Genomic DNA, 13,359 nt, shown 5'->3' on the forward strand with positions numbered 1-13,359 from the left:
CCTTCATCCCCTCCCCCACTCACCTATTGTACTCTATGCTACTTTCTCCCACCCCAACCCTCCTCTCACATATCTCTCCACCCTTCAGACTCTCTGCCTGTATTCCTGATGAAGAGCTTTTGCCCAAAACATCGATTTTACTGCTCCTCGGATGCTGCCTGAACTGCTGTGCTCTTCCAGCACCACTAATCTAGAATCTGGTTTCCAGCATCTACACACACATAGGTGGCCTTGCTGATCTTTGAGGGGCCCTATTCTCTCCCTAGTTACCCTTTTGTCCTTAATATGTTTGTAAAACCCCTTTGGATTCTCCTTAATTCTATTTGCCAATTCTTCGCGGTGTGTGAACATTACTGGCTATGCCAGTATTAACTACCCATCCCTAATTGGCCTTCAAATTGCATCTATATAGTGTGTTTAAAGTAGATAAATATTCCAAGAAGTTTAAACAAATAAAATGGATTTTGGCCAAAACTTATGATAATGAAAGGACGACTAAATTCTTGGTGCAAGCAGCACCTTTTGAAAGGCCTTTGCGGGCGAAGGTGGAACAGGCAAAGCCACTTTGAAGACAATTCCAGAACATAAAGCCTAGACAGCAGATTGAACAATGGAGTAAAATTAGCAGGGAACAATGTGAAGCAAAACATGAGCTCTAGGCAGCTTGTAAATCTAGAGTACGTTGCAGAGATAGAGAAGGATGAAATTATATAGTAATCTGAACACAAAAGGATAAAAATTTTAAATTGAATCTGTTAGTAGACAAGGAGCTAATGTAGCTCAGTGAACAAAAGTGGACCTTGATGCAGACTGAGATTCATGATTGGGAGTAGCAAGCTGCTCCCAATCATTCAAAATGGCAACAACTTGCCCATTCAGCTGCATCCTGCCTCAGATCCACACGAGTTATTAATAAAGCAGAGTGGCAGCAAAGATTGAGAGAAAATGAAACAAATTGTGCACTCCAGATTCTATTGCCTCATGGGGCATTCTTTCCTATGTGCCTAATGAGCTGCATGTCAAGATTTTGTCTTTTCAATTGAAGGTAGCCCGACAGCAGAAACACACCGGGCTGAATAGATATCATCCTTGAATTGAGTGACAGCTGATGACTTGAGATTAAGATACATTTAGCAGATAAGTATATGGGGTCGGTTTAGATCAGTTGACTGGATGGCTAGTTTACAAAGCAGTGTGATGCCAACAGTGTGGGTTCAATTCCCATCACCAGCTGAAGTTAATGTGAAGGACTCTCCTTCTCAAACTCTCCCCTTGCTTGAGTACGATGGCCCCCAGGTTAAATCATCACCAGTTGTCTGTCTCTAATGAGATCACCCTTATGATCTGGTAAGACTATGGAGACTTGACATCGAAAAATATGATATACACATAGACGAGGGTTTCAGGAACAGATGTTTCAAGGCTACAGTGCATGACACTGTAATCTTTTGCCATAAATTCTGTGTTTTATAATCCTGCTTCACAACCACCTGATGCAGAAGCAGCGCTTTAAAAGCTAGTACCTCCAAATAAACCTGTAGGACTATAAGCTGGTGGTGTATGATTTTTAACTTTGTCCATCCAGTCCAATACTAGCTCCTCCAAATCAGAGGTACATGAAAGTGTTCACCGTAATGCTGAGAATATGAAATTGAAAGCTTAGCTTGAATCAGATAGGACATTGAGGCTGTGAATTGTCTAGTTTCACTTGAAACAGTGGTCAGTGAGTGGGATGGAATTGAAGCCAACAGTCCAGGGTTTCTGGTGAGGCCAAAGACAATGACTTAAAATCTTCTCAATGTTTAGCTATAGAAAATCGTGGCTTAACCAATATGCAGAAGATTTCCTTTTTAACTTGTTTGGCCTTCAAAGATGTCATGTACCAAAAACTATCTAGGGTCAAGTTCAGGTTTTAGTCTGTAGGTTCAATAATTGGATAATAAAGTGGTTTCTATTATCTTTTGTTGATGCCAGAAACCAATACAATGAATCTCCTCTTCATCTCCCTTTCCTTTCTTCACCTCCTGTAACCCTCTCCCTGAGATCTCCTTCCTTCCCTCCCACAAATAGAGTATAAAACCAAAGATGTATCCTGTTCATTCTAATAGAAACAGAGAAAGAAAAAAAAATCAAAATGTGATCGTAAACTTTTACAAATGATTGGTCAGACAACATTTGCAGTATTGTATTCAGTTCTGGGTACTGTATTCAAGGAAAGATGTTCAAGCTCTGGAGGGACTGCGAAGGAGATTTACTACAATGATACCAGGAATGAGGGATTTATATACAAGGCTTAAAACTGTGTTGCTGGAAAACCGCAGCAGGTCAGGCAGCATCAAAGGAGAAGGAGAATCGACGTTTCGGGAATTCCTGAAGAAGGGCTTATGCCCGAAACGTCGATTCTCCTTCTCCTTTGATGCTGCCTGACCTGCTGCGCTTTTCCAGCAACACATTTTTAAGCTCTGATCTCCAGCATCTGCAGTCCTCACTTTCTCCACCGGATTTATATACAAGGAAACATTAGAGAAGTTGAGCTTATTGTCCTTGGAGCAGAGAAGGTTAAGAGGTGACTTTATTGAGGTATTCAAAATTATGAACAATTTTGACAGGGTAAAGAAGGATATTCTGGTCTCACTAGTATGTAAGTAACAGGGAGGTTACAATTTCAAGACTATCAGCAATCTAGCTAGGAGTGAGATGCTTTACTCAGAGAGCTGTTAGGATTTGAAATGCACTGTCTGGAAGAGGGTGGATGCAAATTCTATAGGAGGTTTCAACAGAGATCTGGATATATCTTTGAAATTGATTAATTTAGAGGGCTATGGAGATAGGGTTAGAGAATGGGACCAGCTTGGGAGCTCTTTCAGGAACCAGTACATCCTCTTTTACATTGTAAAGTTTTATGATGTTATATGAATCCACTCCCCCAGTTGGTCCAATAATCCTCTCACTTTTTAACATAGCTGACCTGAACATTGGATTTGACTTCTGTATGCACTGCTACAGAAAAGCAACCAGTACATAATAACAGCACAAGGGTTCTGTGGCACAGTGATAATATCCCTACCTCTGACTCAGAGGTCTGAGTTCAAATCCTATCTGCCCCCAGAAGTGTGTTATAACATGTCCAAACAGATTGATTAACAATAATAATGGCAGAGACACAATGACTGAAAGGTCTACTCTGGGCAGTAAATGACAATACTTTTATCATTCCATGTATAATAATCTAATGCATTATTCTTGAAATATTAGGCTGAACTACTTAAGTCCCATGCTTGAGAAGCAATATTTAACAGAAGAAAAAAAGTTATTAACATTTTTTCTCTCCAAATCAGATCTGCTAAAAAGGCATTTAAGCAATCACATTTACCCAAGGACCCCAGACATCTTTTCTTTTTCGTTGAGTTTTGTGAGTAGCAAGCATATTTTCCCAGGTCTGTGCTTCCTGCTGACAACCAACCTAAGAGGAGAAATGCAGACAAGATTTAAATCTATGAATGTTACCACATCTTTATTTAGTTTCATACCAAGTAGTGTTGCCATAATGCACTACAATGAGTGGCTTAGAGTGATGTATTTTGATTTGGTCCCATTTAATGGTACTAATGGACAAACCAGATCCCATAATAAAATCTGGGATCTGATAATCATATTTTTAATTTATCTTATTGAGTTAGTTAACTGGTAGTTAGTCTCTATAACATATTCACATGAGGCTTTTTTTGTTAAAACATTTGCAAACAACATTACACAAAAGAATGAAAATAATAAACTAAGGTATCTATATTACTTTTAGAAAGATATTAATGAAAACAAATAAACAAAGTTTCAATTTATTTCCCACGGCTATTCAGTTACAGAGACACAAGTCCAGTCAGCTCTTAAGTTTCTACTGGACGTAAAATGTGTGATTTACATATAATTTAATATAATTTATTTTGGAATTTTTAACTTTTAACTAGTGGCATTGGGGTTTCTATGTGTCTGAAGAAGTTTAATAAAGAACATTTCAATACTTCTGTTGCCATGGTCATGATTTGGAGATGCCGGTGTTGGACTGGGGTATACAAAGTTAAAAATCACACAACACCAGGTTATAGTCCAACAGGTTTATTTGGAAGCACAAGCTCTCGGAGCGCTGCTCCTTCTTGTGGTTCTGGACCACCTGATGAAAAAGCGGCGCTCTGAAAGCTATTGCTTTCAGATAAACCTGTTGGACCTGGTGTTGTGTGATTTTTTAACTTTGTTGCCATGGTGATTTCTTTTAAAAAAAGCCTGAGAAAGAGATAAGTGGGGAGACTAATGGGAATTTGTTTAGGAGTTTACGAGTGAACAAAATCAACAGTGTAGTTCATGAGTGTGGGATATAGGTAAAACAGTGTTACTTCTGCAAGTATAATTGAGTACTAACTTTAGTGCATAATTATTCTAGCAAATAATTTCTTTCATTATGATAGTTTAAATAATTTACAGTCTCAGCAAAATAGCTGAGATAGCTGAAATGCATAAACTAGGCAAGAAAAGACACATTGTTAAAATGTATATTCAGGAATGGAATATACCTATGAACAATGGAAGATGTTACAAGCAAACAGATAAAGTGAAAAGAACATCAAGATCCAAGTTTAGCAAAATCTCCCTTATGTCAGCATTTACAGAGGGGAGGGTCGCCAACTTGGAGAAGGGGGGAGGGGAAGTAATAAGGGCAGAGTGCAGCTGGGTAGTGGCAGACCACAATAAGGGAGATTGATAGGTATGAAGACCTATGAGGTAAACAGGGAGTACCAAAAATTAAAACTGTATAAATTGTAAAGCAATCCCTGTATGTGTGTGCCCACTGGTCACCCCTTCTTGCAAGAAGGTTTCAATAAAATTCGCTGCTTCAGATTTTGACTCGGACTGAAATTTATTATACTGTGAGTTTTATTTCTCACAATTTGGGGGCTTCGTCCGGGATGTCCTTCATGACCGGCAGGGTAAAGCACCGTCAACGGCTGGGAAGACGCATCCCGTTCCTTTTAGAAGGTCCCGTGTTCCTCAGCGGTGGGTTCCCCCTTCTGGTTGACTGATCGAGATCCGATGAGAGTCTATCTGAACCAGGCGAGAGGTTGTAAGCAGGCACAGGGAGCTAAGCAACTCTGTGCACAGATCAAGGTAAGAAAATTGATTTTTAAATAATGCCTTGGTGGCTGGGATTGGGTTCTAGTAGTTAATAAGGGACTAACGAAGGAATTCAATATGGGTTGTGCCAAGGGAAAGGAAAAAGCCTCCGGGGAAAAAGAAAATGGAAATGGAGGTGGGGTCCCTGACAACATACCTCCAGAAAGTCCGTTGGGTCAGATTTTGTGGAACAGGAAAAAGATAGAGGGGAAAAGATAGGAAAAAGATGATTAAATATTGTTGCTTTGTATGCACTGAGGAATCCATTCTTCATCCTGCCATCTTCTGGCCAAAGTACGGGTCGGACGAAGACTGGGTTTGTAAATATTTAAATTTATATGTCGATGGAAAACAGCCTTACAGTCAGGAGGAATCAGATTATGCTTCGTGTCGGAAGGGCTTGTAGCTGAAGGGCTTCGTAACTAAATCGTGGACAGACATCCAGAAAAATATTCAAAAGCTCGAGGAGTCATTGCAGGAAGCTCAAAGTGTTTATGAGATACAGTGTCTGTGTATGTGTGTGTGTGAGAAAAAAAGAGCTGTACAGCTAACAAAGTTTAACACTTTGTGATTCGGTTTGAATGCACATTTGGTGATTGAATGTTTGTGCTTTGTTCCCTGGAGCTTGAGATCCAGGACTGTTTTGAATCTGATTTCTATTACGGAAATTTTAACATGATTTCTTTTAAGGTTAAGGATTTTACAGATTATGAAATAAAATGTTAACTCCTGTTCTTTTTACAGGTCATGACTGCCTTACTACCAGTTTCTAACTAATCTCTTTTAACTTTACATAAGAGCAATTTGTGGAGGACAGTTGAAGTCTCAGTTCAACATTAGATTGTAATAAATCAAAAAAATCCTATGGTTAATATCGGTGACCTTGGATTCGGCCATTATTCATGCATTATAAGTTTTTTTTAACTTGAATAGACAACTCCTTTTTAAGGCAGCTCTGGTTATTTCATGACCTATAGCATTGTAATTGAGCAATGACTGGTCAGGACTACTTAAGAAAACTAATTTTGGATTTAAATCAAGGGACTAAAACCAGTAATTATAGTGGATTCCAAAGTTGGGAACTGTATGCATTTTACATTTTAAATATTAAACACTGAATAAATGAATTTATAATATATAAATATATATTTACAAGTAAGATTCCAAAATGTATAGTTAGGAACAGGCTTTAAAGTTAGACAAGCATAAATTGATAAATTGTGTTTGAGATTACAAGGAGAAAGAGGCTCCTGGTATTTGAGGTTACAGGGAGCAAGAAATATTGCAATATTTCTTTAAAAAAAAATCACGGTCTAAACAAAACATTGGGTGACCTTTAGGTGGCCCTAAAGCTGTTCACTTGGTTAAATCGGCTCAGCAATTGATCTGGCAACGTAACATGAGAAGCAGAAACAGAAGGCAAAAATAATGATAGCCACAGCTGATGAGGTAATAAAGAAAAGGACAAACCTAAAAGGAGAAGGAAACCGGAATGGTGGCGGGCAGCATGTTGAAAATAAAGGGAGGAGAAGAGATCAGGGAGGAGATGTTAAGGGGTCTGGTAGACAGGAACAAGGATCCAAGTGGAAATCCCCACAGGCGGGATGTTATTACTGTGGAAACACAGGTCACTTTAAGAGAGAGTGTCCAGATCTGAAAAAGGAAGCAAAGGCAGTGCCATTTATGAACCTTGATGAAGAATAGGGGTGTCAGGGGTTCCTGCCCCCGGGGACCCACCAGGAATCCTTGATAAATTTAAAGGTGGGACCTTACAAAGAGGACATAGTTTTCCTAGTCGATACGGGAACAGCAAGGTCATCCTTAAATTTTAAGCTGAAAATGTGTTGCTGGAAAAGTGCAGCAGGTCAGGCAGCATCCAAGGAGCAGGAGAATCGATGTTTCGGGCATGAGCCCTTCTTCAGGATTTCTGAAGAAGGGCTCATGCCCGAAACGTCGATACTCCTGCTCCTTGGATGCTGCCTGACCTGCTGCAATTTTCCAGCAACACATTTTCAACTCTGATCTCCAGCATCTGCAGTCCCCACTTTCTCCTTAAATTTTAAGCCCAAGGCAGCGGGAACGAAAAGTTTAATTGGATTATGGCGACAGTTTTGTGATGAGAGGCACGAAGAATCAGTTTTGCGCTCATGACAAGACACTGCCACCAAATTGGGGACTGAATTAACTGCAAATGGTGCTATGAAATCTGTTGAGGTTCTAAAAAATGAATGTGCTCAAGCAAAACAATTACAGAAACAGAATGAGAAGTCACAAGTGACTGGTAAACAAACAGAACTGCGCAATTACAGTTTTTAAAATGTTTTAGTCACTTGTTGCGTTTCCATCCTGAATTATATAATATATATAATTAATAATTAATATTTATAATAAATCAATTGTGTTAGCCTGAATCAATATTAATTGGCAGGATTCCTTCACACATTCTCAGTGACCAGTCATATTGATTCATGGTTAATTTGAAACATGACTGCATTAATTTATTGTTAATTAAAGAATGGAAAGCTACGTTACTGGCCGGAATGTGTGCAGGCAGTAGCAGCAACAGCCTTATTGGTAGAGGAGAGTCGGGAAACTTACTTTTGAAGGAGCCTTAATAGTCAGCACCCCACATCAGGTACGGACCATACTAAATCAGAAAGCAGGACGATGGCTCACAGACTCTAGGATCTTGAAATAGGATCTTAATAGAACAGGATGACCTTGTGCTAGTCACAGACAGTTGCTTGAATCCAGCTGCATTTCTGTGGCAGAGAGAGAGGGTGGCCCTTGACAATCCAGAACACGACTGCCTTGATATTATTGAATATCAGACTAAAGTGCGAATGGACTTAAGAGACGTACCGTTGCATGTGGGAGCTCAGTTGTTTATCGACGGGTCCTCCCAGGTGATTGAGGGTAAAAGACACAATGGATATGCTGTAATAGACGGGATAGAGGGAAGTGTTATCGAGGCTGAAAGACTGCCTAACAGCTGGTCAGCCCAAACTTGTGAACTCTATGCCCTAGAAAGAGCTCTCAGAACCTTAGAAAACAAAGAAGGAACGATATATACAAACTCCAAATATGCGTTTGGAGTGGTACATACCTTTGGAAAAATTTGGCAAGAGAGAGGACTGATAAATAGCAGAGGAAAATAACTAGCACATGAGGAATCGATAAAACAAGTGCTGGAATCTTTGTAACACCCGAGAGAAATATCGATAGTTCATATAAACAGACATCAGAAGGGGAATGACCCGGAAGCAAGGGGAAATAGACTGGCCGATGAGGTAGCTAAAGAAGCGGCCCTAAATCCACAAGGAGCAGTGATACACTCCCTAATACCTGCAATTCCAGATCTTCAGGGTGCCCCGTTGTTTACTGCAAAGGAGGAAAAGGAACTAAAAGATTTAGGAGCTGCAAAGACAGCGGATGGGTGCTGGATGTTACCCGATGGGAGGGAAATGTTGAATAAAATGATGATGCGAGAGATTATGGCTGTCCTACATCAGGGAGTCACTGGGGAGTGCAAGCAATGTGTGATTTAGTCTTAAGGAAATATGGATGCAAACGGATATATATGATAGCCAAACAGATATGTGAGGGATGCATAACATGTAAAAAAAAACAAGAAGGTGTTAAGGAAACAAGTCCCAGGAGGGAGAGAACCTGGCCCAGGACCATTTTAGAGCATTCGAGTAGATTATACCGAATTACCCCGAGTGGGAAGACTGAGGTATATGCTGGTTGATCACCTATCTGGATGGGTGGAAGCATACCCTTTAGCCACTGCCACCGCAAGTGGGGTGTCCAAGATAATACTCGAACAATTAATCCCTAGATATCTGATAGTGGAATGCATTGATTCAAATAAGGGAACTCATATTACCTCCAGGGTACTCCAGGGAGTAATGGAGGGATTAGGAATCTCCTGGGAGTTCCACACTCCTTGGCACTTCATCAGGAAAGGTTGAGAGGATGAACCAGACACTCAAGAAGCAGTTATCTAAATTAGTAGTAGAAACCAGACTCCCTTGGACTAAGTGTTTACCTATAGCCCTTTTGCGAGTGCGAACGGCCCAAGGAAAGATATAGAGCTGTCCCCTTATGAGATATTGTTTGGCCTGCCCTATCTGGGAACAAAAGGGGAACTGCCGATGCTGGAGACTAAAGATCTGTTCTTGAAGAACTATATACTGGGCTTGTCCTCCTCTTTGTCTTTCCTCAGAAAACAGAGTTCGCTGGCACAGACTCCACCCCCTGAATTTGCCGTCCATCCGATCCAATCAGGGGATTGGGTCCTAGTCAAATCATGGACTGAGACCAAATTGCAACCAGACTGGGAGGGGCCACTCTTGACCACTGAAACAGCGATAAGAACGGCAGAGAAAGGCTGGACTCACTACACTCGGATCAAAGGGCCAGTGGAATCTCCAGTTGAGACAGAAGTCTGGACAACTGAATCGACAAAAGAGCCACTTAAACTTACGTGGAAAAGACTTTAAATAACTGACTATACGATAGCGGCGTGAGTGTGGGATAGTTTCTGTAATACTGTATGCAAAGTCTCTCCTGATTATATGGTAGCAGCATAAGCGCGGGATAGTTTCTGCAGTACTGTATGTTAAGTCTCTCGGTACTTCCATACCACTATAGAATGGGAAAAATGTTTAGGTACATTATATTAGCTTTTCTAGTCTTAGGACTCTGTCAGATTATGGTGATGTCGTCTTACTCAGTGATAACGGTTCCTGAAAGTACAAATCCACAAGTCATAGAAACAGTTGCCTGCAGTCTGGTGGATTGTGGAGATGTAATAAATCAAAGGCAGTACAGTAACTCAGAGATACATCTTAGATTTTATGAAAGAATTCCAGAAGGGGGGGTGTGGCATGAGATAAGACTAGCCGGAAGAAAATGTCCCAGAGAGAAAAGTGTAAGAGATATGTTCGGAATAAAGAATGTAAAGAGTGGCAGAGGCAGGAAGGCCTCAGAGGTGACCTCTTGATTAATCCACTCATTACAGTACACCCAGGCCCCTTCCGGCCGGCTCTTGACTGTCTCGATAAAAAGTGTAACCCAATATATTTAACAATAAAGAAAACATCATGGTATGAAGCAATCTTGGGGGAGAAACCTATCAGGTCAAATTAAACTAAATCCTTGGAATAGAGATGAAAGCAGAATGGAAAGAATTTCCTGGGATGTTGTTTTAAAATACAGGTGAAAGACAGAACCCGAGTAGGAGAAAGGAATAGTAAAATCCCTTACTCTAACCCTAAGGTGATAAAGATAGTAGAGGTAAAGGACTTAAAGCAGACCATTGAAGTAGAAACGGGATATGGGGATACAAATGCCTGGGTTGATTGGGTAAAGTACACTGTGAAAAGTCTGAATAAAAGCAATTGTTATGCATGTGCCTCTGTGAGACCAATGGCCCAAGTAGTCCCCTTTCCGCTCGGGTAGAAGCTAAATGGGAGGGGCATGACATGCATGATAGCCCTGTATCAGGATGAGACTGCATGGAGTAATAAAGATTGTATGCCCGTTCTATTAAAGTTCTCTCCTCTGAAGAAGGAAGGCTTGAAGATGCCCCCCATGTTTTCAGCCGTGGTCGGAAATCACACCTTGTGTGTAAATAGGTGAGGAACAGATCCATCCAGATACTTGAGGGAGCTGAAATTATGTACCGAGATTGAGTATGTGACGGAAAAGGGAGGGAACTACTCAGCATTAAGGATTCCCCGAGCGGATCTGTGGTGGTACTGCGGAGGGAAAATATTGAGACCCACCCTACCTCCAGATTGGAGGGGCATGTGTGCAATTGTACAATTGGCAATTCCATTCACCCTGGCTTTTGAAAAGAAAGAGATAGTAAAGGAAGGGGGACAAAGTAAGAGATCACTATTGGGTACTTCGTTTGACGATCAGGTATATCTAGGCTCTATAGGAGTCCCAAGAGGGGTACCTGATGAGTTCAAGGCTCGTAACCAGATCACGGCAGGTTTTGAATCAGCTCTCTTTTGGTGAGTAACAGTTAACAAAAATGTGGATTGGATAAATTATATTTTCTATAATCAGCAAAGGTTTATCAATCACACTAGAGACGCAATTAAAGGAATGGCCGAACAACTTGATGCAACCAGCCAAATGGCATGATAGAATAGAACGGCCCTTGATATGATCCTAGCAGAAAAAGAGGGAGTGTGTGTAATGTTAGGAGGGAGCTGTTGTACTTATATTCCAAATACTCGAGTCCTGCAAGGTCTAACAACACTAGCCGAAGAAGTAGCCGAAAATTCAGGAGTCAGCACATCATTCACTGGGTGGCTAGAATCGTGGTTTGGAAAATGGAAGGGTGTGGTGGTTTCGGTCCTTCCTCTTCAACCGTAGTGGTGGGAGTACAAGTCGCACTAGGATGCTGTATCGTACCCTGCACACGGGGTTTAATTCTAAGGTTGATTGAAATAACTTCAGCCACATGAATGCCTTTAAAGAACAATCGGGGGGAAGGGTTCTACCTATTAAACAATGAGGGAATAAGTGACCTTGTGGAGATTCCAAAAAAAAAGAAATTTCGGAAAAGATGCTGGTCAATTTGGAAGCGACATATTAAAACAAATGCAGAGTTTAAATAATTTACAGTCTCAGCAAAATAGCTGAGATAGCTGAAACGCATAAACTAGGCAAGAAAAGACACATTGTTAAAATGTATATTCAGGAATGGAATGTACCTATGTACAATGGAAGATGTTACAAGCAAACAGATAAAGTGAAAAGAACATCAAGATCCAAGTTTAGCAAAATCTCCCTTATGTCAGCACTTACAGAGGGGAGGGTCGCCAACTTGGAGAAGGGGGGGTGGGGGAGTAATAAGGGCAGAGCGCAGCTGGGTAGTGGCAGAACACAATAAGGAAGATTGATAGGTATGAAGACCCATGAGGTAAACAGGGAGTACCAAAAATTAAAACTGCATAAATTATAAAGCAATCCCTGAATGTGTGTGCCCACTGGTCACCCCTTCTTGCAGGAAGTTTTCAATAAAATTCGCTGCTTCAGATTTTGACTCGGACTGAAATTTATTATACTGTGAGTTTTATTTCTCACAATTAAGCTTTCAGAAAGAAGATCAACTGGAATCTTTTGGGGGCATAGGACAAACACTCAACTTGGGAAAAACGTCTTTTTAAATTTAATGGGGTATATGGCTGAAGCTGGATGTGTAAAATAGTTGCTCCTGAGAAAGGGAGTAGACGAGCAGGAGGCTGGAAGAACATAGCAAGCCAGGCAGCATGAGGAGGTGAAGAAGTCAATGTTTCAGGTATAATCCTTCTTCAGGAGTGGAGGTGGTGGTAGGGGGAGCTGCAGATAAAGAGAGAGGAGGGGAAGGGTTATCGGTGGGGAGAGGGGCAGAGTGGTGAGGTAGTGATAGGTCAATACAGGTGGTGGGTATGACCTAGTTGGTCGACAGGAGGAATGAATCTGGTTGGCGCTGGAGGGAAGGGTCAGTTGGAGGGATGGAAGGGAGGTGGTGGGCCTGGAAAGGGGATTGGGGGATGAGTGGGAAAATTATTTGAAATTGGAGAACTCTGTGTTGAGTTCTCCAGGCTGTAGACTGCCCAGGCGGAAGATGCGGTATTGTTCCTCCAATTTGCAGTCTGATTCAGTGTGGCAATGGAGGAGATCAAGAATAGACACGTTGGACAGGGAGTGGGAAGGAGAATTGAAATGGGTGGTGACCAGGAGGTCAGGTTGGGTTTTACAGATGGAGTTTAGGTCTGTTAAGAAGGGTGTCATCTCAGTATAAGATGTTTAATTTAAACGTTCCAGACAACAAACAATTAAGTTCCTGGAAGTGTTACTTGAAGCTGGGAAAATTTATGGTCAGTTATATGAATCTACCAGGAAGAGACTATCAGTCTTATATTCATAACAGTGACTGACACCAGAGTTAAATTAAGTCTTATAGATTTTAAAAAGGGAATTATTTCTGGTGTAACTATCACAAAGGAGTATTTTGGGATTAATTCATGTGTTTGAAATCTTTAATTTGAGTTATATGTAAATAGTTTGGTTTATTCTATTTTATGTTTATTTCTTCAGTACAACAAATACCTGTTTTATTGTTAAACCCAAATCTACAGTAATGTGTGTTTGTGGTTCAATACGAATATGCTCCATCAAGCTAAATGTTTT

The 13,359-nt window shown here is 40.8% G+C and overlaps 1 protein-coding gene across 1 annotated transcript in view; it reads right to left on the reverse strand.

Moving 5' to 3' along the window:
• The window catches only part of LOC122553165 (cation channel sperm-associated protein subunit epsilon-like), a 103,924-nt gene that overhangs the window by 7,122 nt on the left and 83,443 nt on the right, over positions 1-13,359 (reverse strand). The window contains exon 5 of the mRNA XM_043696752.1: positions 3,374-3,463. Within this exon, the coding sequence (XP_043552687.1) occupies positions 3,374-3,463 (90 nt within the window). The remainder of the gene's footprint in view (positions 1-3,373; positions 3,464-13,359) is intronic.

Source organism: Chiloscyllium plagiosum, chromosome 9, assembly GCF_004010195.1.
Source record: "Chiloscyllium plagiosum isolate BGI_BamShark_2017 chromosome 9, ASM401019v2, whole genome shotgun sequence".
NCBI classification, from domain to species: Eukaryota; Metazoa; Chordata; class Chondrichthyes; order Orectolobiformes; family Hemiscylliidae; genus Chiloscyllium; species Chiloscyllium plagiosum.